This window comes from Crocodylus siamensis, chromosome 1, assembly GCF_052110815.1.
Source record: "Crocodylus siamensis isolate JL-2025a chromosome 1, ASM5211081v1, whole genome shotgun sequence".
Classification (NCBI taxonomy): Eukaryota; Metazoa; Chordata; order Crocodylia; family Crocodylidae; genus Crocodylus; species Crocodylus siamensis.
The window spans coordinates 125,631,122-125,657,026 of record NC_143395.1 but is presented as its reverse complement, the minus strand read 5'-3'; the positions used below and the strand labels follow the sequence as shown (position 1 = coordinate 125,657,026).

General features: G+C 44.8%; 1 protein-coding gene across 1 annotated transcript in view; it reads right to left on the bottom strand.

Moving 5' to 3' along the window:
• Positions 1-11,994, bottom strand: part of FNDC1 (fibronectin type III domain containing 1) — a 126,586-nt gene extending 114,592 nt beyond the window's left edge. The window contains exon 1 of the mRNA XM_090042275.1: positions 11,848-11,994. Within this exon, the coding sequence (XP_089898401.1) occupies positions 11,848-11,935 (88 nt within the window). The 5' untranslated portion in view covers positions 11,936-11,994. The remainder of the gene's footprint in view (positions 1-11,847) is intronic.
• Positions 11,995-25,905: the final 13,911 nt, after the last annotated feature.

Sequence of the window (25,905 nt, the reverse complement as noted above, 5' to 3'; positions counted from 1 at the left end):
CCCAACATTTCTTTAACTGAAATTCCACTTTTTTATGATCTAAAATATATATGGACACAGAACAAAGAGCTCCACTCCCCCTATGCACGTCAGCCCTCCTCACAGAGTCCCCATGTCCACACATTTGAACTCACAAACTTTCCCTTATGTTATTGTACACAGAGAGTGATCTGCATCCAGCAGAAGACGACTCAAGATACTCCTGCAAGGCACAAACCGTGATGCAATGCTGCTGTGCAGTAGTAACGAGCTACTGCTCAGTTGTAATAAGCTACTGCAGAGTCAGCATCAACACGAAGCCATGCAGGGATGGCTCCAGCCATTTAGTACTTGGGTATGCAATACTAAATGACTGCACAATAACAACTGCACAGTCAGTGTTTCACGTAGACGTGGACAGTTTCAAGTCACACTCTTGTGCTGCCTTCAATGAATATGAATTCTCTGTCATGACAAGACTAGGAAATGGAAGCTTGATGTACACCATTTCTCCAATTATACAGTTGGTACAATAAGAGATATAAAAAACCTTTGCCTGTCATACATTCCTGCGCCATCACGACTACAACAATACTGCGACCCTACTGCCAATGAAAAGGTGTGAGAAAATGAGCTATACCGCCTATCATTTCCCTCCCAGACACATACAGGATTTCTAGTCCTCTTCAGTCCTGGTGGAGACCATGGAACCTGCCCTCTCTATGGAACTTTTTGGTTACATTGCTGCTTTCTAGAGTTTCCATATTCTGACCACTAGTGGCAATGAAAGAACCTGTCTCACAATCATCAGTACCATCATTCCTGCTCTTACTGGCTCTCTTGCCCTAGGACAATAGTAACATGATAGTTTTCCAGCTCTTCTGGGAAATATTTACTAAAACTTCTGTATTTCCTTCACTATCTATTTTCATTTTCTGTTCCTATTACTCTGTATTTTATTTTCATCGACTATGGGTTCCCACCCATGAAATGTGGTTTAAAAAACAAGCACAATGCTTCATAGGATAACTATTTTACTTGTGTTATTTTATAGTTTAATGGGCTTTTTGGAGTGGGGTTTTTGTGGCAGAGCTGTTACCTCTATAAAATTAACTGGAATATTGAGTGTAACATTTTGGGAGGTGTGGTGCCTCTAATATTTGGGTGAGGAATTCCTGTTAGAACAAACAGCTCATTTGACAGACCATCTGGAAGTGTATAATAATGTATTATTTGAGACATCTAGTGGTAGTAAATATGTATTGCACAAGTGTCAAATTACTTGTTTATCAAATTTAAAAAAATAATCTATGGCTCCAATTCTGACAAAACTTGCATATTTATTTTACATATTATAAGTAGTAACTTTACATATTGTAAGCAGCGACTTCAAGGCAAGCACATGCTCATGTCTTTGCAGAATCAGACCCTGAATTAATACAGTAGTGAAGTTGCAGTTAAAAAAAAAAAAAAAAAGAAATCAGAAAATGTCAGGAAATGCGAAAACTTAAGGTTCTAACAAAAGTATATCCTAAAATTATTTGGAGAACATTTTACAACATTAGCATTGATATTTTAAACTACAGATTTAGCCAGGGAAACTGAAATACAAAACTTTTACAGGTCTCCATTTTAATACCATCATTTCAACTTTAAATTTTGTGTTTCCTAACTTTTTATAATTTTACCTACACATTTAGGGTTTTTTACACCTAGCAATTTAGCTATGTCTTTATACCATGTCTAGCAAAATGGGCTGCCACCTGGCAAAGATGATCACACACTATCAAATCAATTAACTCAACAAACTAGTTAATAGTAAATAAGAATGAATATAAATAGCCTGTGCTTGATATTGATATTACAGTGGTCCCAACTGGGCTTGAAATTCACACATGATTGGTGTGAATGTAAAGAATGGAGGATGAGTTTCTACTATATATATTAACATTCTCCAAAACTATCCAAGTCCTCCTGGCCCCCATCACCAGCATTCACCTAACTGCCTACCAGCATTAACCTAAGAGCACTTCTATACCTTACAGAAGTTTTAATATTTCCATATTACAGGCAGGAAAACTGAGACACGAGAACTTGGATATCTGACCCAACAGAGACCAACTTCAGTGGGACTATTCATGATAATAAAGTTAAACCATAGAGTTTGCAGAATAATGGTCTTAGTTTTTTGCACTAGTACACATGGGGTGTGTCTACATGAGACGCTTTACTGCACAGCAGACTAACCTACTGCACAGTAAATCAGCATCATCTACACATATGAACCATTTACTGCACAGTAAATTAGTCTACCGAGCAGTTAGCCACTACCTGTAAACACACATAGTAAACTAATTGTGCAGTAGATACTGCATAGTAACGCACGTGTAGATGCTGACTGGGAACAAATTTCCTCCTTGTCAGCCCCAGCACCAGAGGGCCAGGAGAACTCCCCTGGTCCTGGTGTTTTAGTATGCTCCTGGAGGGAGCCAGGAGCTGAGCAAGACCAGAACAGGGTAGCTCACTGCCCCCTCCTGTGCCGGTGCTGCTCAGCTCCCAGCTCCCCACAAGAGCCAGGAGCTAGGCAGCACCAGGACTAAGGAGCTCTCTGCTTCCCTGCGGAGACAGGGGCTGGCAAAGAACCGTTCTGCTTCTGGGGCAGCTCCCTGCCAGCCCCTGGGGAGCCTGGAGACCCTGCTGGCTGCTGCAGGGGGCAAAGCAGGGTAGAAGCAGCTCCCATTGGGAACAGATTTTTTCCCAAGAGGGAGCACATGTAGATATGCTTCAAGGGAAGGCTTACTGCACAGTAAGCCTTTATAGCATTAATAGCACATGTAGAAACACCCACAGACAGTTCATGGAAGTGGCAGGATTTCAACATGTCTGCTTTTCCTGAGTCAGACATTATATATAAACCCCAAAAGCATTCTTCCTCATTAGTGAAACTGAACTCACAGCCTTGGATCAAACAGGGACAAATGTGTGTTATGCTGTCAAAGAAAAAAAAGCCTCAATGTTGTTCTGTTAAAAAGTTTTCCTCTATGTTACCGAGCATCTCAAAAGTAATTTCATTCACATCCTTTTGTTTTGGAAAGTCTAAGGCAAGAGAAAACACTGAGTTATGTTTTCTCAGTGATTAGACAACAAGACTTAGCAAACATAAATATATTTATGAAAAAGCCAAACAAAATAAAAGCTAAAATTATTCAAGTTATTTTTTTTTAACAAAAGTTAAAAAATGATGCCTTCATTTTTATCCTAAATAACTTTGTAATGCCCCTTTTAAGCCAAGTTCTGTTTTGCCATCAACTAGTTTTGGAACCAATGTAAGTACCTCAAATTCCATTACTTCATTTCACTGAATTGCCTTTTAGGGACATTTTATGAAAACGGGATGAAAGAACTTCATATAAAGAGAAATGATTGGATTGCTAATATTCCAAAGGAAAAGAGCTCTTAGACAATTAGCAGATTGCTATTTATTAGCATAATATGTATGCTGCTTAAAAGTTTAGCACATCAAGTTTCCCTTCAACAAACTTGCTTATTTCTGGTGGGAATTTCTGAACACTCATAAGATGCTGTTTGCAATGAAAAATAAGTTCTTAAAACACTGCTATAGTTGCAACAACTCAAAAACATACAGGTAGGGCCTTGATGAAAAGTCAGCAAAGCTAATGTAAAGAGTTCTTTAGGTTAGGCCCATAGTAGGTAGCTTGACAAATTAGTTATAGACTTTTCTATGGTACCTCTGATTGCAGTATTTTCATACCTTGCATATCCTCTAAAATCCCATTGGAAAGGGAAGGAATACTCACTCTATTTTGAAAATGGGGAAGTACAAGATCAAAAAGGTTAAGCATTTTTCTCCAATGTCACTCTGGAACCTTGTGTGAGAGCCATGATTTAGTTCAGCTCTTCCAATTCCCAGCTCAGAGCCTTAATGATAGGAGGACCTTTGTTATCTGTCAAATATGCATACTAAAAGACACGCACACACATATTTTAAAACTATGCTAATGTCTCAGTCAAACTAAGCCAGACCCAGGGTTATTTCTAGCAGTCAGTAACTCTGGATTTATTTGCGCTTTAACTATAGAAAGAGATGTCAAACAGATGATGCGACAGTTAGGGAGCCAGATGCAAAACTGAATGGAGAAGGTCGCAATGAACTAGCTGAAAGATGTCCAAAGACCATATCATAAAAAGGCACTGGGTGCTTTCTGCCGGATCCTGAGAACTCCCTACTTCCAATTCCTACAGCCTTCTATGGTATGGCACACACACATACATACTTACTCATGTAGTTGAAGTTGGTCCAGCTTTTAGAGATGAAGAAAGGGAGGAACATGCAGACTATGTAAGAGTACAGTGCTGCTTCTCATCTAGGACCAGATTCCAGTGGGGGCTGCTTATACTCAGCTTAAATGAGAGTACTGGAATCTGGCCCTCCTTTAGCACTTTTTGTACACTGGATGCTGCTCTTGCAATTGAAGAGTACAGTGGCAACATCTCAGGGTACCTGAAAGCATCCATCTCATTTATACTGGTTAACTAGAGGATCAGAATTTTTCTGTCTCCCTCCTCTTCCCAAAATGAACAACCCTGTGAAACCAATGTGAATTCACACGAAGTGTTTGTGTTGTTAAACATGTTTTATCCCCCCCAAAAGAGTTTTTTGTTTGATAATGTCACCCACCTGTATAGCACAGCAAACATGATTTAGGTAAATGCATGCCAAACTACCTTTCGTTCTTATGACAACAAACCTATATAATTAAGAACCTCCAATTCCTTCAAGAAACTTTTGAAAAATAATATCTTTAATTACAGAAGAACACAAGCTCCAAAGTGGGTTGCTGACCAATAGAACAATGATCATTTTGAGATGCCCATAAGACTTGCAAAGTTTTGGTCAAACAGCTTTACTGGAACAATGAAATATGACCAACCTTCATAAGCCTTAAAGGGTAATTTACTTTGTTTTAGGAAGTGGTGGGGTTTGCTGATCAGATTTCTAGTCAAAGAGGAACAATTTAAAATACATACTTCTCCAGACCACATTCTAATATGTACTTACATACGTTTGGATGTACCTTTTAGCTTTTTTCCCCCCCAATTGATTACTGCAGGGGCTTCCTTAGAACACACTGCATACTTTAATAAACAAACACTTTTCAAATAGAAATACAGTCCATTTATATTATACCCACAGCAATGAGCTATGACTGCACTGTGGAGCAGAAGCTACAGCTGTAGGTGAAGGGAGCAGAACCGCCCTGCCCTGTCCACAGCTTCCCCTTGCCTCCAGCAGCTCCTCCCCCTCCCACTCCTGCCCTTGCTGCACCACTCTGACCAGCAAGGGAGGCAGGGGTTGCTTCTGCCCAGGTGCTTTTTGCCTGCTCCGCTCACCCAGCATGATGAGCAGCCCTTGCAGGGGAGCAGGTGGAAAGCAGCTAGAGCCAAAGCTCTGTGCGCTGGGGAGAAGCTGTAGGGCTAAAGTTTTCACCCACCTACCCACCCAAAGCTGTGCAATGGCAGCAGCAACAGCTGGAGGTGAAGGAGGCAGAAGAGCCCTGCTGGCCCCAGCCCACGCACAGGCTATGGTGAGGCTGCAGCTGGTGGGTGTTACACAGGACAGGCATGCAAGGACTGCAAGCCCCCACAGCAGGTGGCTCCTGGGCTCTAGGCCTGCCAGCATCTCTGAGCCGGCCCATACAGCCTATTACTTGGCCAGCCGCTGCCCATGTCCCCCTGCCCAAGCCAGGGGCCCTGCAGCCCAGCCTGGGTAGCCCTTGTGTGTCTGCCCTCAGCAGTGCATGTTGGCTGGCCTAGCTCAGCCTCGCTACCACAGCCCTGCAGCTGCAGATGAGGTAGGAAGATGGCAGTGCCATGGCAGCCAGCTGTGCCCATGCCCCTGCTGCTGGAGTGGGGAGTGGGGAAAATGCCTGATGGGCTGCTACATCCCAGCCCAGCAGACCTCAGCTGCGGTCCCCCAGTGGGAGAGGGGAGGGAGGAAATAAAACTTTTCCCTGCTCCCTTCGTCTCAAAGGGCCATGCCAGCTGCTACCTGGCCACATCCCCACCCCTGGCTAGAGATCAGAGAGGCAGGACTAGCCCTGCTCCTGAAGCAGACAGCACAGTCCAGCCCATGGCTGCAGAGGATGCCAGGCGACTTTGGCTTAACTTAAACCAGGAAGGGGTCTGGGACACAAGTTCCATAAACCAGTTTGACCCAAATCTGTTAAGTCTGATACTATGTTCAACTAGATTTATCTTAAATCAGTTTGGGCCATTTTGAAACTGGTTTATGTGCACTGAACTTATTTTCTGTTACAGGTTTAAACTAGTTTCTGATCACTTAAACTGGTTTATGTGTAACTTCTGTTTTTAGCCTAGATCTCCTGGGTGGGGAGAAAATCCTGAACTCTTAAAGGCTTCAAAATCACAAGGCAAATCAGGAAAACTCAACATTTAGTATTTTAAGTATTACAGGAATTTTAAGCCACTCTTTCTTTTTGTGGGCTATGACTCATAATTCTTGGACACCAAACTGCCAGCACAGGACTCAGGATCTTATTCCACCCACCAGATACCTGAGGGGTCCTAGGTGCTTAAGGGTGATCCTGTTTGAGTCTCTGAAAACCCATTAACACATCTACTTTTGTAACATCGCTCAAGATTAAGTCACCAGAAGGAGGAAGACCTGCCATAGCTGGTATTAGCGGTTTTTCAGGGACTCCAGCAGAGTGGAATAGGTTCACACTCGAGCACGTCCGTGATGAAATATGATCTGGTTAAGATTTTTTTTCAGCCTGTATGAGCAAGTAGTTAAGTACAATGCAGCAAGCACATGGTCAGTAGTTCAGCTTTCTAAATTAATTTAGTCTAAGGGAATTAAACTGACTCCTCATAAAGTAAGGCCTTAAAAATCTAGATCTCACTTCTTAGAAAGCTCAGTTAGTTATTTAAGTGCCTCACGTAACTAAAGTAAAAAAGTTCCATGGTAGCAAGAGAAGTATCTATGAATGTGCGGACCACAAATTAAGCTATGTGCCACCAATTAAACTATGTAACCTCCCTAATTGCCTTTCTGATCCCCTTCTCCTGCCTGATCTGATGCTCTGCTTTATGGTCCCTGCCCTATCTGCCACTGTGCTGCTTGCTCCCTCTCATATCTGCTGCATGCCACACACAGAGGCTGCCTGTGCCAGGTATGGCATTCATGCCTCAGGCTAGCCACAGCTCATCTAAGATATAATTAAAGAATATGAAAAGAGGTGAAAGCTATAACTTCAAAGACCCTCAGAAGCCAAAGAAAAATAAAATTACCCTCTCCCCAAAAACTGTCAGCATATTCTATGTTTAGTCTTGGAGGTCCAAAAGGACAGGACTGTTCCAAGACACAGAAACTGGAGGATCCATTTCCCTTGTGAATAAAAAAAAAAGCAACCGTACTCTCAAGTTAATAACATTTAACTGTTAACAGCACTGGGAAGTACTTTAGTGCATTTGTCCAGCTGAGCAACCCATCACAGTTACTGTTGCTTTGCGCTGTTTTTTTCACCTGCAGGTTCCTTCATACAGAGAGAAAGGGTAATAAAGCTGCTCTCACTGCTCTACATTGAAGCCTTTGACAACTAACTGCTGAAGTGCTGCGAGCGCCCTCTGAAGGCTGTCAGAAAAAAAAGAATAAGGTTCATTCCCTCATGCGATATTGGGGAGAGAAATGTGAGACTGAGTTTCCCCGAGATAAAGTTAAATCAAATATCTAAACGGTTCACAGAAGAAAACTGAATAATGCACATAACGCTGATCTCTAAGAAACAAAAATGAGTATCAGATGTCCCCTCGCTAAAAGATCAGATGAGAACCAAATGGTAAATAAAGTGTTGGTGTGTGAAGCAGTCATGACCTGTCTAATTGGAAACAGATCACAGTAGCAGACACAGGTACAGCTGAGGGGGAAAAAATAACAGCTTTGTTTTATGAAAACAGAGACACTTAATTTGGAGCACTGGAAGCAACTGGATCCTGACGTTTAAAAAGAAATCAAGAAAAGCTTCATGATTCCACCTGTAGTGATCATGAGAATGGTGGGCTTTCACAACAGGCAACATTTGTGAAAGGGTAGCATAGCCAGGTGAAATATTTTCAACTTACCAAACACTAGCTCAGAACAGTAGTCCTTATTTAGGTAAAGAAGCTTGTCTGAGTAAAGACTGCTGACATGCAGGGTAAATTTGCCCAGGTTGAGTTCTATGTTGCCATACCTAGAGGGCATCTGAGCCAAGTTAGGTGTACCTACAGTCCTACACCACATTGCAGCTCACGAGGTAGATATGTCCCTTTCAACCTGGGTTTATACTTGCTTCCAGTCTGGGATCACTGGTACCTCTGGGTGGGAGAGATGCATTAGTGCAGCAGTTTCCAACCTTTTTGCATGGGCAGTCCCACTTTGACGCTCAGAACCACCCTTTCAGTGTGAGCTCAAGTATGAGAAACAGTGGGTTAGAGACCACTTTGCACTGAGGCTGCTGCTGCTAACACGGAGGTAGCTGTGCTCATGCTTTATCAGTTCCACCATTCCCCAAGCCTATCCATTCTGACCTTCCTACTTATTAACTTCCCACTCACCTCCCGTGTAAGAGAAGGCGCCTCTAGAGTGATACCTATCTGCCCAACATTTAATCCTTCACTCAACCTGCTCAGCTCAATTCAACCAAAAATGTCCCAGCATGCCACTAGCTGGCCAGAGGGAAACACCAAGCGTCCTGGCGTAAGCAGAGCAAGTATCATGACTTTGGGAGATGCAAATTCTGCACTGGTATAAAACCATCTCAAAGAGCCTGATGGAAGCTAGGATCAAACACAATACACAGCACATTAAAACCCCCAAAACTCTAACAACCAAACAAATTATGACAACCACAAGTGCAGCAACCACCTGTCTACCAGCCTTTTATATGAGAAGTTTGACTAGATATTCCATACTGCTGCAAGCAAAGGCACATGCAACATTGTAAAAGCAGTTTAATTAGTGACTAATTATCAATAGGTAGCCATGTCTAATTTTTCATATTTTGCATACCATGTCACAACACAATAAAGAATGACTTCTGACAGGTGTAATGAAGAAAAATATACAGTACAAAAACCCTGAGTAAAAATTATAGGCAATCTGGCTCATTATGAGAGAACTGTGTAATTATTATACGGGTAGAAAGAAGTCAGGAAGTTGTATCCAAAGCTTAACATCCCACACAAGCAATGGCACAAATACTGATATGTGTAATATGCACTTACATAGAAACACATTCCCTTATCATAGCATCCCATTTTCCTCAGTTTCGACAGTCTGTGAAGCAAGAATGTGGGTACACAAAACACCTTTTATTTGCCCTGCTCACCTGGATTCTGCCCCAATTACAACAGGCACACTTTCTGGTGTTCGTACCTAGCCTACGCCTCAGCAGTGTCTGGAGCTTATTCCAGGAAAAACATTTCACCCTTTTCCTGACAGACATTGTGTGGGGTACAGGATGGTACAATGCACAGCATCAAGCACACTAGCATCCAAACATTTTTGTGCAGAGAGCCGCACTGCCTTCCAAATGCACTCTTGTGCAATTATTGAGTGTGCAATTAAACCTTCTTCTTCCCGGTGCTCTGTGCTCAGGGAACAGTTAGTTACGGCATGAAGAGAATAAGCAGGGTTCTCAAAAAGAGTAAGAAGAGATATCACATTAATATCCATATTTGGTGTGAACAGGTACCTGTTTGTCCAGACAAACAAATGCTACATATCCTCAGTACCTTTGAGTCATGCCCCTTGACTGTACAACCTACAATGACATTCAATCAAGACTGCAAAAATGATCCTTTGTAATGGACAAATTAAGCAGATCAAATAGATCCATTAATAGCCCCCAACATTTAAGAAGCCAATTTTCTGAAAGCCAGCTATTATTTTAAGTATGGTCTTTATTTCTACTACTCTACATTATGAATTGTTTCACAAACCTCCACAATGTCAACAGGTGACATGCCAAAGCCAAAATAACCTATCTCAGATTCATAGCAGTCTGAGACAGCCAACTTCCAGGCACTAATGGCAGTCTACTTGGACTGGTGGGGCTTTCTTCACTGACATATCTTAATGCTATGATGTCAGAGCAAGCTTCTGGTCCAGCCCATGAAGATCCGTTCCCTCTTTCAGGAATTCTGGAGCCCCGATTGTCATGTAGACCTGAGATTGCCAATGTCATCCCGCTACACTGAGCTAGTTCTTCTGCAGCGGAAGCATCTGTTTCCTTATGGGGCATCCATGACTGCAACAACAAACAGGCATCTTGGCTTTGCCAAGGCATCCACCAGCACAAAGTCCTCTCTGAAATAAGCTGCAACTTTCCAAGAATGAGAAATTGCTGCTAAAAACATCCTCTGCTGTTTATATTCTCTCTGTATCCTGCTGTGACAACAGCGAAGCTATGAGCAGGAACAATTCATCCACCAGTGCTGAATCTATGGCTTGATAATGACTGGAATGGAGAGAAGCAAGGAGCACACATGACTGCTCCGCTGCTACTAGTTTGAGGGGCCAAGGACACATGCACACAGGTTGTTCAGGGGTCCAAAAAATACCATGAACCAGTACAGAGAGCTGCTCAAGTTTGCAAAGCGCTAAGTAGAGACACCCCAGAAATCCTTGCACCAAACCTGAGAAGTGACAGCACTGACAGAACTGCAAGAATATGAGCTGTGCACCCTGCTGACTTCCCAGTGGTGTTCAAGAATGGGAAGGTCATGAAGGTCAACTCTCTCGGTGACAGGGAAGCATACTCATTGCTCTTCCTAATATTTTAAGAGTAAGTTGGCATCTGATGCCTATGGGAATAAAGGCTGTAAAGCACACAAGTGCAAGAAGAAGGGACAAATTTCTGACGTGCAGTCCTCATTTTTCTGATATGCAGAACCTACTTCTAGCTGCAAAGTTGGTTCCCTTAATTGCCTTTGCAACCTGCAGAACTCAGCTCCCTCTGAAGCCACCTTCAAAACTGGGCAAGCTCTGATGCTGGACCAGGCAAAGGAATCCCAGAGAGCAGATGAAACAAACCACGGACCTCACCACAGCTTCCAAGGGGCCTGGGAGATAAAACCTCCTTCAATTCCTACTGATTCATCCCCTCCACTGTGCCCGAACCCGAAGTCCGCTTCTGCTCTCTGGGTCCCCTCCAACTGACCCTCCTTTAACCTGTAAACCCTGCACTAGTGGGGTGGAGATGAGCCAGGATCAGAGGCTCCAGAGAAGATCCAGCTAACACTCCACATAGCTGGAGAGATTTATAGTGTAGAGACTGGGAAAGGAGGAGGGGGAGCGGGCAGAGAAATCTGGGAACAGGGACTCACTCCACCATGGCAAACAGCCCTGATTCCTGGTCAACCAAAGGAGCCCAGCGGAAGGAAGAAAGTCCGGGAGAAAGCGACAGGTGTTTTAGTGACACGACGGACACTGGAACAAGCCGCCTTCCCCTCTTCTGCAAGCAGATCAGGAGGCTGAACTCCTTGAACACCCAGGACGCAGAGCCTGTGCTCCTGGCTCCCAGACGGGCCCCAGTCTCCTCATCCTCGCGAGGCCCCGGGGGTGGAAATCAACACCCCCAGCACTGGCTGCTCTCTTCAGCCTGCTCCCGGGGGTCCAGCCAGGCAAGAGTGAGGCGCCGGCAGCCCCCCGCCCGCTGGGGAGAAGGGAGGCGAGGCTGTGCCCTCCTCTGCCCCGGCAGCCCAGCACCCACCGCTGCTCCATCCCCCAGCGCGGGGGGCTTCCCTGTCCCCGTCCCAGCCTGCATGCACCTGGCGGGGCTGTACCTGGAGAAGCCGGGCAGGCGGCGGGGAGGAGCAGCAACAGCAGCAGCAGCGCTGCACAGGGCAACAGCGAAGCCCGGGCAGCAGCCATGGAGCCGGGCTGCGGGGATGGAGCCGTCGGACCGCTCCGCTCCTCACCGCTGCAGCCGAATGGCGCGCGCCCCCCGCCGCCCCGCCCCGCCCCGCCCCGCCCCGCGCGCCAGCCCCGGCCGCCGGCTCCCCCTGCTGCCGCGCCTCAGCATCGCCACGGGGACCCCGCACCGCACCGCACCGCACCGGGTGGTGGCTCCTCTGCGTCCCCCCCCCCGTGCAGCTCGTGTCCCCTCAGGGGGTGGGAGTGAAGCCCTCGAGTCTCAGAGATACGGGGATGGGAGTGAAACCCCACAAGTCTCAGAGATATGGGGGTAGGAATGAAGCCCCCCAAGTCTCACAGACCTGGGAGTGAAGGCCCTCAAGTGCCAGGGATGCGGAGCAGGGAGTGGAGCCCCTCAAGACTCAGAAATATCTTCACCCACATTGCTGAGATTTGAGGAGGTTCACTTTTAGCCCCCTCCACAACTTCCCCATCAAATCATTAATGGAAAGCCCCCATTTCATCCTCTCTCCCCTGCCATGCACTGTCTGTGACTTCTCTTCTCTGAATACAGTATAGCATAGGTAAGGGGCAGGGAATTATTTGGGGCTGAGAGCCGCTTACTGAGTTTTGGCAAGCCATCGAGGACCGCATGATAGGCAGCCAGGGACAGATAAATATTAATTTTCTAAATTTTTAGGGGCCCCGCGGGGCAGACAGAATGATCTGGTGGGCTGCATCCGGCCCGTGGGCCACATTTTGCCCACCCTTGGCATAGGTGCTCAACCCCCAGGCCACAGCCCAGATCCAGAGTCAAGTCAACCTACCTGTGGGTCTCCCCTCAGGTCCAGAAATGTGGCAGTGTGAAAGTGATGGCAATAAACACTGCCACTACTCCATCATCAAATTGCCAAGTCCCACACAGCTGGATTGGGCCTGGACTCCATGCACCTGGGTGGAGCCCCAGCTGGTCTAGCTCTGTGCCCTGGATTAGGCCCATGGAACAGATCCATCCTGTAGCCCAACCTGGCACCACTCTTTTTGCTCACAGGGAGAAAAGGCTGGGTACAGCTTCTGCAAGAGGTTAAACATTTAACACAAGTAAGGTTTAAGCAACAAGCCCTTGCTTGGAAGTAAAGATTTTTTCAGTGATATCTTTTATTGGACCAATGATGTAGTTCAGAAAGATGTTAGGCAAGCTTTCTGGCACAAAGTGACCTTGAGGAAGGGCATGTTGTGCCCAAACCTTGCCTAATGTCTTCTAAATAAAAGATAGCGCCAAAAAAAATCTCACTTCTCATATATTTCTTAGACCATCACAACAACATTCCAACCCCTCTTCCTTGAACAAAATCACTCCAAAAATAGTCAACACCTATTATTTTCTTTCATTCTTTTTGCAGATCACATCTCGGGAGCAGAAACTCTAATTGCCCAGCTATCTCTATGAGGCCAAAAGATTGTTTGCCTTAATGTCACTTTAAGTAAAGACAGGACAAAAGGTAAGAGGTTTAAACTGCAAGAAGGAAGCTTTAGGTTAGATGATAAGAAAAATTCCTATCTGTAAAATTAGTCAAGTGCTGGAATGAGTTCCCTAGAGGCTGTGAAATCTCCATTACTAGAGGTGTTCTAGAGTAGGTTAGATAAATATGTGTCAAGAATGAGTGAGGTACAGTTGATCTTGCCTCAGGGCAAAGGGATGGATTAGAATAGTTGTTCTCAACCTTTTTGATTCCCCATGGCTCATCCTCTCCCCCGCCCCCAGGTGCCAGCCCACTTTCCATTGCCACCCCCACCCTATCTGCTGCCCTACAGTCTACCTCCCCACACAATTGCACAACCCTCCTCCCCTCAAACTCCACCAACCATTCCACAGCCAAGCTCCCTCCTGGTCCTCTTGCCAGGCACGCTGCAGAGACACCAGACGTAACTCAGCACATGCAAGCTCTGGAATGGAAACTACACTGTTGTGCTTACCTGCGCTGTTCCCAAGCTAACCAGCCCCCCTCTGCTGAACTACCTGCCCTGCTTTTAGGCTGCTCTGTTTCTTTCCATGCAGAAGGTGGCTCACAAAATGTATCATGGCACCTCAACACAAAAATGCCTGGGACAACAAAACTGTTCAGGGTGGAGGCAGGCTGATTCCACTGCATCTGCTGCTCACCATCTTGTGCACTAATTTTAGTAAATTGCATAAAGCCTCAGCCCACCATGGGCGCCTGTACACACCATGGGTATTAATCCTTGTTAAATTAAATAGGTTTATAAAATTTAAATTTGTTTATTGTAAATTTAAACTCGTTTATTTTGGAGCGTCACATCTGTGTTTACATGCACTAGGTTTTCAAACAATTTAAGCCAAGTCCTTGGCCAGCACCGTAGGAGAGTGAGGCCATCCAACATTGCCCATCCCCTCACCCCCAGCCTGGGGCCCCCCCACAACCCCATGCCTGTGTCCTGCCATGCAGCTGTGGAAGCAGGGAACTGGCAAATCACCCAAGGAAAAAAAAAGTGGAAGCAATTCGAAAATGAAAGCAATTCAAAGGGGTGAACTACAAAAAAAGTTGCACCGCCATCTGGTAGACAAAGAGCCTCATTACATGTCTTTGAGTGCCTTTGTGTTTGCACGCAACAAATCCTTGGACACAACACTTTAATCCCTTCCAAGCCAAACTAAACTATGTCTGAGGAGTTTTAGTTTAATGCACAAGAAAAACTTTTAAAGTGTCGGGAAATCTCGCTCATGCAAACAGACGTGCAGTTGCAGCACATGAAAGGGCAAAAACTGTAGCGTGTACATGAGCCCCATGAGAGCAACTGGACTAGATGACCATCTCCTGTTTCTGTGGCCCAAAACCTGTAAGGATTTTTACGCATGCTTTATTTTCCATGAACAAGGAACACTTGCCTAGCCCAGTCAGGAGTAAGAGCAGTACCCCTGTGCTAGCTTTACTGGTGGCATACCAGTCCAAAGATGGCTACAGAAGCTCACTTGGGATACAGGGTAGCTAGTTCACACTGGAGCTGCCACATCCTCATTACTATTCTTACCCCCGTGTTAGCTAGGTTGACATTATCATGAACTAGTGTGACAGTCGCACCTTCATTTGGTTGTGCTTACATACCCTGTGAGTGTTCACCATGACATTTACTCATAGTGTATGCAGATAACCACAGGCGTAAGTCTTTGCAGAATAAGCACCTGTATCGTTTTCTGTGCTTTTAACGTACTTACGAATCTGATTCCAATATGCTTTAACTACCACTGCATCTTGAACAAGCATCGTCAGTGATTTTCCCCATAGTGTCTGATAATCTTATTTCAGGGGATACTACAAGGTTGAGGCCTGTTGAGATGTATACAATAAGAGGCTTATATTGTTGTCCATGTGTATTGTGCTGTTTATAGTGTATCGTTCCACTTTCTCCACCACAAAACTGCTCTATCCCCACTGTAGTAAAATCTTCATGAAATCTTTCTTGTAGCCTCAGCAGTTTTTATCATCCCAAATAGTTTGCAGTCACTGTCATGCTTAGATATTGTGAACTCAACATCCACTTTACACTCTAAATTAGTAAGGGCCAGGTTCTACATCTGTCCTACACAACTGTTTAGGGGAGGAAGAGAGACAAAACCTTCTTCTATCTTACGAGCAGCTGTGTGAATCCTGCCCAGGTCTGAAGTCTCAGTCTAGTGCACCTGTGTTCCTGGTGTTCCTTCTTCTATATTACTCAAAGATTGCCCCAGAATAGTTTTGTAAAGGATGGTTGCAGTGAAAACTAAGCCAAACTTTTAAAAATCATATATTTACCTACAATGGAAGAGATTAGACAAAACCATTGCTCTTGACAGTCATTTGCCCCCAGCATTCTTTCCTCCCCATGACAGGGGGTTGGCAGACTTGATGGTCTGCTCAGGTCCCTTCCGACCCTACCAACTATGAAACTATAAAAATGTGAATAACCAAAATATCTAGTTAAAAAGCTAAACAGAAAAAATACATGAAAACACAACCTTTGACCAAAAGCTAAACAGAATCAGTGACCTGATGGGCCACCAAATCCTACAATGAGATTCGCTCATGACCATGTAGAGCCCAATGCCTAAAACGGCATGGCTGCACCAACAGATTAAGCTATAGGAACAGGGCCTTGGGCCCTTGATAACAGGACTAAGTTCCATCTTGCAAGAGATGAGGAACTAGTGACAAAATCATGCCACCAGTCCTGAAATATTTGGTTTCAGGAACAGATAGGTGGAGCATACTGGATGGTTTATGACATCTGTGGCAGTTTGTAGGGTAGAAGTCTCAAATAAAAAGGCCTCAAGCCATTAGGGACAAGAAGCATGACTAGCCCTCTAAACTCTGCCTGCAACCTGTTTAAATTCACTGATGATACCAAAATTTGGGGTGAGGTGAGCACACTAGTAGGGAGGGAAAGACTGCAACAAGACCTGGATAGGTTACAGGAGTGGGCTGACATAAACAAGATGCGTTTCAATACTGACAAGTGCAGGGTGCTGCACTTAAGCAGTAGAAACCAGCAGCACACTTATAGAATGGGAAACTCCCTTCTTGAGAGCACAGAGGTAGAAAGGGATCTTGGAGTCATTATTGACTCCAAGATGAACATGAGCTGACAATGCGAGGTCTCGGTTGGCAGGTCTAACCGTACCTTGTCGTGCATCCACAGGTGCATCTCAAGCAGAGCCAGGGAGGTGATCCTCCCCCTCTGTGCAACGCTGGTCAGGCCACAGCTGGAGTACTGTGTCCAGTTCTGTGAACCCCATTTCAGGAGGGATGTGGACAACATTGAAAGGGTCCAGCGGAGGGCCACACGCATGATCCGGGGACTGCAGGGCAGACCCTACATTGAGAGACTGCGGGACCTAAACCTGTTCAGCCTTCACAAGAGAAGGCTGAGGGGGGACACGGTGACTGTCTATAAATTCACTAGGGGGACCAGAAGGGTTTAGGGGAGACGCTGTTTCCCCTAGTGCCCCCTGGCATGACAAGGAACAATGGACACAAGTTACTAGAGAGTAGATTTAGATTAGACATCTGCAAGAACTACTTCACAGTTAGGGCGGCTAGGATCTGAAACCAACTTCCAAGGGAAGTGGTGCTGGCTCCTACCCTGGGGGTCTTTAAGAAGAGGCTTGATGCCTACCTGGCTGGACTCATTTGAGTCCAGTCTTTTTCTCCTGCCCAGGCAGGGGGTCGGGTTTGAAGATCTACAAGGTCCCTTCCGACCCTACTTCTATGATTCTATGATTCTATGAATGTACTGCAGCCTCCTGTGGCCTGCAGGCAGTATAACATACAGGTAATGATATAAAGATTTAACAGTGTTTGGTTAATATTTCAGATGTTCAAACTTTTTAACCATTTGCCTCATTAATCTAAACTCTGCCCTTTTCAAAGTGCACACTTCTTATCAGTCCTAAAACGTCTCTTTCTCATTTTATCTAATTGACTTCAGTCTTGCATTTCGCTGAACTTAAGGAATAAGTTCTCTCTGCATTGACCACTGTTACATAGTGGAGCCCTTAAATTTCCTCCCACACTAAACTCTCCATGCACCGTGAATGAGAGTGAGAGCCCCTCTTCTAGGCTATAATCCAGGAAATTGCATAAGCAAGCACATAGCACATGCTGTGCTAAATAGAGATGCTTTCCTGAAATAGGACAAGAGAATCTAAGTAGTATTTATGGTACCAAGAAATAGCTATTCCAAACTGTACATCATTCAAGTATTTATTTTTGGGAGAAGTTAAAATCCATCAGTAAGTGCTGACGCTAACCCAGCCTGGCCAAAGGGTAACTTGGATGGAGTTTAGGTGTCTAATTCATAAAGAGGGAGCCTAAGTGATACAAACTAGTCGTGTGGGTGTCTCACTCCTACCTACCTAAGTCCTTCTGTAATCCAGTTTGGTATGGGACCAATTGGTATCCCAGTTCTTATGGTGGGGTCAGAGCATACCTAATACCTGTTTGATACTGAAAACACACTTCAGTGTAGTGATGCCAGCTATTTTTCGCTCAGTAACTTACTAGTGGTTAAGGGCACTTGCCTGGGAAGTTAAATTGCTGAGCTCTAGACCTGCCTCAGCCTGAAGTGATTCAAGTCCACACCTCCTACTTTCCAGGTGATTGCCCTGGGCACCAGGCCACATGCTAGGCTGTGTGGAGGTACCCTCCATACTTTCTGCTGAAGTTGGGCAACCAAGAGTGCAACCTTCAGGAGCTCAGAAAAGAAAGCAAGAGAGACCTATCACTACTTCTATTTTCAGTTGGTGATTGTCTGATGTAAAATGTCTAACTAGTTCATGGAGCCAGCAAAAGGGCATGTAATTGCACCTCAAGGAAGGGGACACTTCTCTGGAAGAAGGGGTGGTGGGTCCCTGGTTCTGCTCCTGGCTTTTTATGTGTTTTACATTAGGCAGTCATTGGGTGGGGGAAAAAAACAAAAAATAACACAAGCAGCGGCAGTCCCCACCTTCCCCGGGGAATGCTCACTTCACGAGTCCATAGTCACACTCCTTTTTTGGTCTTTTCCCCTTCTGACCCCATAGATCTTGTACCCTTGGATGTCCAACAGGCCAGTTTTAATAGGAGGGGTGGAGCCTAACCTATGGTTTGATGTCCTGGGCAGTCTTTTTTGAAATGGGAGATATGGGTTTGAATGCCCTCAGTGAGGAGAACATTGAATACAAGATTCCAGCTTTCTGGACTAGTATTACAAGCACTGTTGCAAAAAAGCTGGGTCGCCTTGACACCACCACTGACTGTGTTCGGTAGCAAAGGTGGGGTATTGTGCTTTATACTGAAGTCAATTATGGTAAGGGATTCAGTTTCAAGTAGGCGCTCCCCTTTGAGCAGTCCTGATTTTGAAATGATGGAGGCACATCCCTTGCAGCCCTGAATCAGGTACCTAATCTCTGAGGAAGAGCATTAGTTCTGGTACACTCTTGTGCCTAGCTTTTCCAATGGGTGAGCTGTAGGCATTTCTGTACTGAATGAGTAGGCAATGTGGATGCCCATGGGAGGCATCTAGGTTTCTCCATTCACTGCATGCTTGATTTGAATCACTTTCCTGAGGCAAGGCACTTAAATTTTGGGGGCATGCAATGCCTTCAAGGTAGTTGTATCTGGCCTCTAGAAACTAGTGAAGTACCTAAACCAAATCAATCTCTAGATATGAATAGTTGGGTCCAGAGCTCTAGGTTAAGTAAATATCATACGTCCTCACATACAACATGTACCCTTTTCCAGAAAATCGTCCCCCTGCCCCGCCTCCCCCGCCCTGCAAAATGGGTGTATGTGTTTCAAGTAGAGAAGCTGTTTTCTTTGCTGGAAAAGCAGCAAGCCTGGAGACTGTGCATGCCATGCAGCTGCCAAGATGGCTGCCATGATGTAGAGTCCTTTGTTAATCCTCACAGCCACAGCTGTTGGCTGAGCATGATAGCTTGTGCCCGAAGTAGCGAGTAAGCTTCTGGTAGTATGTTGATGAGGACTGTGATGTGGAAACAGCACTTTATTTAAAGGAACATAATATAAGAACAGCTTACAGTAAAGAACCAACAGTCTTGCTATTACCCTTGCAACAGAGGTGTAGCCAGCGAATTGAGTGCCAGGCCAAGGTCAGGGGAGGTGGGGCATGGGAAATGCTTACCAGAACAGAAAGGGTGAGAAAGGGAATGCACAAACTGACGTGACTGAGGGGAAAGGAAAGATTACCCTCCTGCCTAGAGTACCGCTGCCACTGCTATACCCATCCAGCAGCAGCACTCACTACAAGGTGCTCCCCCACTTCCCCCCAACCCATACATAACATATTGGACATAAGATTGCAAGGCTCCCCAGGAGGGGGTGGGGGAAGTACCACCCCACTAACTCTGCTTGTCCCCCCTTCTCTCCCCGCCCCCAGACACATAGTCAGTATAGCAATGCCCTACCTAGCTGCTATGGCTAGGCAGGGCCACCTCCTGGCTGCCACTGCCAAGACAAAGGCCACTGCCAAGACAAAGACTCCTGGCAGGGCAGGATCCCAGCACCCCCTTATAGGCAGTGCCTGTGACAGGAGCCCCGCTGGCTCCAACCTAGTTATGCTACTGCCTTGCAAGGGTCCAGGGCCTAACCTTGTGTGACACTTCCTGGATGCTGTATAGCCCCAGGAGGACTTACTTTGTGTCACAGTTGGCTGTGCCTTGGGAAACATCTTTTTCTCTACATTCTGCCTTCAGAAAGCCAGATGCATGTCGCATGCAAGAAAATATGATATGCACAAAGCAACTGGAGTTGAAAACATTCATCACTGAAGAAATCCAGATCCTGTAGCCTGAGTCCCTTTGTATTAAGACCATATGTATATGATATTTATGTCCTCTGGGGACTAAAGATAGGCCTAGACATTGGGCACTTTGTGGCCTGACCCTGTGGGGTGCTGAATGCTTCCCACAAACTGTTACATGATCTCAATTTCCATTGATTTTAACATGCAATGAAAGAAAATGGAACCTGAGGTCACTCAGCAGAAAGAGGCCCCACATCTTCTTCCCAGTTGCAAAACACCACAACATAACAGTTCCAGATGAAAAGTGTCACATGATTATATCACAATCATTTGCACAATCTGAAGGCATATTTTGTCTCCAAACATTTCTGTATTGCCTATCTAGTGACCACTGATTGCAATTGAGGCAGAGGGCTGCACTGTGCCAAAGTGAAGTAATCTGTCCAGATGACCCATTTAGCCTGATCGTTTTATAAACTGTGCAGCCGTTAACAGCAAATAGAATTCCATTTGTGTATCTGAGTAAGTCATGAATCCGTCTGTATACCATATTTAAATAAGCATGGACTTGTTTCTGTGGTAACATGGAATTTGTTTCTCACTTCTACCTCCTGCATGCCAGTGGGGGAAAAGGCTGCAGTGCCAAGGCTTTCCCATAATTATGCAACAGCACTTTTCAGATTAATATAACACCTCTAATTAAGATATAGCCCAACCTAGAATGTGCATTTTCAGTTTGCTAGAATTCTGTGTCTTGCTTAGGCAAATAATTCTCCTTCAAGTCATGTGGGGACACATAAATATTTAGCATATGTTGTAAAAGCCAACTAAGCTGTTTAGGTCAGGAAAAATGCACCATTTTTAAATTATGTCTTCTGGATTTGAAAAGCAGATCCCAAGCTAATACAAACTGGCATGAATCCATTGAAGCCAACTGATCTTTTATCTCCCTTAACACCAAAGAGCTACACTAATTTACACCAGCTAATAAAATATACCAGTATGTTTGGTAAATAAGTTTATTCATTTTTAACTCCCATCTTCTGAGCAGAAGCTAAAAATAAGAGATTTCATCAGGCCACAAAATATACATAGCAATCCAGTTAATTTCTAGAGGCTATAGGCAAAGAATAAACAGGGAAATAAAGATGCACCATTATGTAAAAGAAATCTGGAGCAAGCAGAAGTATGATGAGCAAGCCACATTATTGTAGATTTACAGACAGCCATAGTGGATGCCTTAAGGGCTCATTTCCCTGCAATCCTGAAATGTGACTGCAACTGGTGTAGCCCTACCCAAGCTAAACCACTACCAGCCTTTCCTTTTCTGTGTCCTTGTGACAAGGTATTTAACAAAATTCACAGATCTATTGGAAACTAACAGGCTGTTTCATGCAACCTCTGGGTTGTCAACTGAACAACAAAAACGTACCACTGCTGCAGTAAATATAAGTAAGGAACTCTGCAAATATCAGTTTTATATGCGTTTCTTGTAGTTCATAACTTTATTTAAAAAATTTCTAGACCCCACTCCTGCAATCACTTACCAATACGCCTAAGATTAAATACATGAGTAGTGCAAGGATTATTTTTATGCATCAGGATTAAGCATATATAAAACCAAGAGCAATAAAGAACTATGAGTGTGTTGACTACTGGTACATGGTACAATGTGTATTTGATTTCAGAACTGGACATATAATTGGTAGTGATTTGCTGAATTTAGTCTGTTTTTTTCTTTGTCGGTTTTATGTAAATAGGTTTTTTGAAATGTATTCAATAATTGCATTTATTCTCCAAATACTTGCTGCAAATAATTCTTGAGTGTACATTGTTCATTAAAATTTAATTACAAGAATTTGGTAAAAGATAATTTGAGGCATGTTTTGCAAAAACCCAGAGGCCACATGGGATACTTGTCTTTCCTAGCTGGAATGGTCTGGATTTCCACTACAAATACTGTACTCAGAAACTATAAATTCAAAATTTGCTTTTCAAAAATATTCTTCACAATTAGCATAAAATAACCTTGTTGTGACCATTCCTGCCACTGAGCTAATTTGTTAGAGTATTCATGGAAGGCAAAGACAAAAGGAGGATAGTCACAATCAAGACAAATTCAGATCCACAACTAACGTAAATTGGTCTAGCTCCACTGAAGTCAATGGGAGGTAATATTAGCTAAAAATATCTTCCTCAGTTTCTTATTTAAACAAACTGGGTTGATCCAACCACCCTGAAGCCAATAGAAAGAATGCCACGGTTTTAAATGGGAAAGGCATCAGGTCATGTACAGGAGGTATTTCCCTGGAAATTGTCCAGTTCTCCTTCTAATTGTACACAAAAAACTGCTTAAAGAAATTAACTTGTCTTATAAAGTCACGCATTTGAAAGTCATAAAATGCCGATGCATCATTCCTTGTACAATTTGAATTCTGGTGTGTCCATTCTTTGCACTTAAGAAAAAACCAAAAGTCATTAAGTGTCATAATGCAAGAATGTTAATGAGGGACTCCATCATAATGTACATGCACAGAAGGGGCAGAATGAAGCTAGCTCAAGCAACCACAAATTAGAAATGTCCTAAGTTTTCAAGTGACTTTGCAATCTAACTCACTTATTTTAATGACATTTCTTGCATGACATGTCCTAGAATTATTTTAAGAAGAAAGTGGTCAGACCATATTCTGTTGTGCTCATTCTTAACACCTACCACATCAAGCATCATTAGCAAGGTTTAAATGCAAAATCTTCAATACCAGCTGCCTTTCACTTAGGCTACCTGATACACTACGTCAGTAGTGTCAAACTCAGCTGGGGCCCCAGGCCAAGACAGCCACCACAGCAGCAGAGGCAGCCAGTCACCATAGCCATGGTGCTGGCTGAAGTCACTGTTGTGGCAAGTGGCTTGTGATGGCAGCTCAGTTGGCCACAGGACAAACAAGAGCTGTGTTGCACAGCCTTCACTCACCTGCCTGCTGTTGAGAACCATGCCATGTCCAGATTACATGACAGTCCGTGCCCACTTATGGCCACTCCCCCAACATCTGGTAGACTGCCAGTAGCCCAGCAGGTCAAACAAAGTGGCTCTGTGGCTGTATGTTATAAAGCAGCTGGAGAAGGCTTCTAGTCTGGAGTTGTGCTATGGGCTACTGGTATTATATGCTTGGTCCACAGTTAGCTGAGCCTGTCTCTTTCTCCTCCTACAAGAGAAGGTAGGGGTCCTCATCTGTACGGTGCCCCTTGAAAGAAGGCTAGATTCTTTGGGCCATGAGATGGGCTCAGGGGACTTGCATGGTTAGCCTAGCCTAGCTTTTCCCCATCCACACATGATTGTTCAAGCTGCTGCTTCATATAGTGTCTCCAAGGAGGGAAAATGTCTAATTGGAATTAGAAAATAAGGCTGCCAAGTTTTCTCCTCCCTGTCCACATTGTTATACCTGCTATGGCAGCTGTCTAGCATTGCCAGAGATGTGTGTGCTGCTGTTGCTTCAGTAAAATTATAGATCCAGGTGTTTAGAATATTGAGACATTATTTTGCTGTGCTGCCCTCATTTTCCAGAAGAATATAAATAAAATAAGGGAAACGGCTGGTTTTAAGACTTTATAATTTAACTAAACCTAAGTACAATGTTATGTGACACAGAAATGACATGTCTCTAATAAGTGCATTTACACAAATATAAGACGAGTCATCCCAATCTACATGGGGGAAAAGCCCTTCATTTACATTCACATACAGGGACATCACATAAAGTACATTACCTATCTTTGAACTGCAGCTGAAAGCAGCATATGCCCAGCAACAAAATCCAAATATGAAGTAGATTAAATGCAGCCAACATTGAATATGACTATAAAGCACATGGCCCATATGGGGCAAACATGCAGATTTTTTTATTACATTTTTTTATGAATAAAATACATTTCTATTCTAATATTATAAAAGCCTAAGTCTATCTGTCTGTCTGTCTGTCTGTAATGCTTTATTCACACTCTGACTGGCTGACAAATAGCCAATCAGAGCGCGAAGAAGCATTCTGACAGAAGGCAGCCCGCCACCATGATGGTGGGGACACAGGGGACAGAGCAGGGGAGGCAAGCCCACCCCCCCACCCCTCTGGCTCCCTGGAGGCAGAGGCAACAGAGCGGACAGAAGGGGGAGGCAAGGGCCAGGGGGAGCGGGCTCAGGGCTCCATCCCCACCTGCTCCTCACCCCTCTTCTTTCTTGATGTGGAATTGGCTAGTGTGTGTGTGTATATATAATATATACATTAAAAGTTATATAAAAATCTTCTATCACAGGCTTTCCATCACACCTCTTAACCCACATTAAGAAACCCACACACCAGTTACAATAAACGCTCCCTTTCCCCTGTGCCCCTGCACTCCCACCCTCTTCTCTTCCCTAATCCAAATGCAGTCCTGTAGTCCAGGCCCTGATTTTGGGTTTACCTTCTCAGTTCATTCAGTTTTTGTCACTGTCAATGTCACTGTCACTTCCACTACTGCTCATGCTGTTGCAGCAGACAGCCCCAGGAAGCTGCCACCACCTGCACAGACCCCCGTGCCCACCCCTTATGGCGGTAGCCAGGGTACCTGCCTGGGTCGTGCTGCCCCTGGCCACCCAGGGGGCACTTGGGTGGCCAGGGACTCTGTTGGCTGATAATCTCCCCTGGTTATTGCAAGGAATATAAAACTGATGGCCGCCTTACAGGAACAGTTTTATTTGCCATTAAGAGCAAATGATGGCCATCTGGTCCCAAGACTGCAGGATCTACTCTGCAGGTAGCAAACAGCCCCAGGAAGCCACTGCCACCTCTACAGACCTCCTCACCCACTCTGCATAGCTGTGGCCAGGATTCCTTTCTGGGCTGTGCTGCCCCTAGTGCCCCAGTTTGCCAGGGGCCATGTCAGCCCTTAACCTACCCGTGGTTAATATAATGAATTAATAACTGCTTGGCTGTCTACTATGGGCTGCCAAGAGCAATTTCATTTCCCATTAAAGGCAACAAGCAGGCACCCAGTTCCAAGACTGCAAGTTCTAGCCTGCAGGCATCACAACTTTTTTTGTTGTTGTGTGGCCAGCCCCCTTTCTCTCACCCCCCACCCACAGCCCCAACAGCGCCCCTCACTCTCAAAATGCATCGCCACCCCCAGCATGACTCACTCCTGACTAGCAGCCCCCTATTCCCCCTAGCCTTGCTGGAGGGGGCCCCAGCTACTCCTGTCCTGACATGGGCCCCCTTCTCCCCCAGGCCTAGGCCTCACTGGACCGTGTGTAAATATACCTATAAGAAAAGGAAAACATACTTCAGCCCTCTCTGGCTCCCCCACCCTCACCATCACTGCAGCCCCCCTCTGCCTCCCACTACAGACAATGTACTTATGAGACAGACAGAAGCGCTGTGTTGCAATGATTTCTTTTTTTAATTCATAGAAAAACTCAATGGTAACAGTAACTGATCTATCAGACTAGAGACAATCATTTCCATCTGCAGCAGCCAGAATGTGTGCAGCCAGGCAATTCCGCACAATGGTACCCTGACCAGCATTTGCATGCTGATGCTGATGCTTTCCATTTTTTTGCAATGCACTGTGCAATTTTGTAACTTTCTTCTGTGCCTTGAATTTTACTTGCACTTAAGCGTTTAAAAACACCGATTTGCTTCTTGTATCCTGCTACTGCC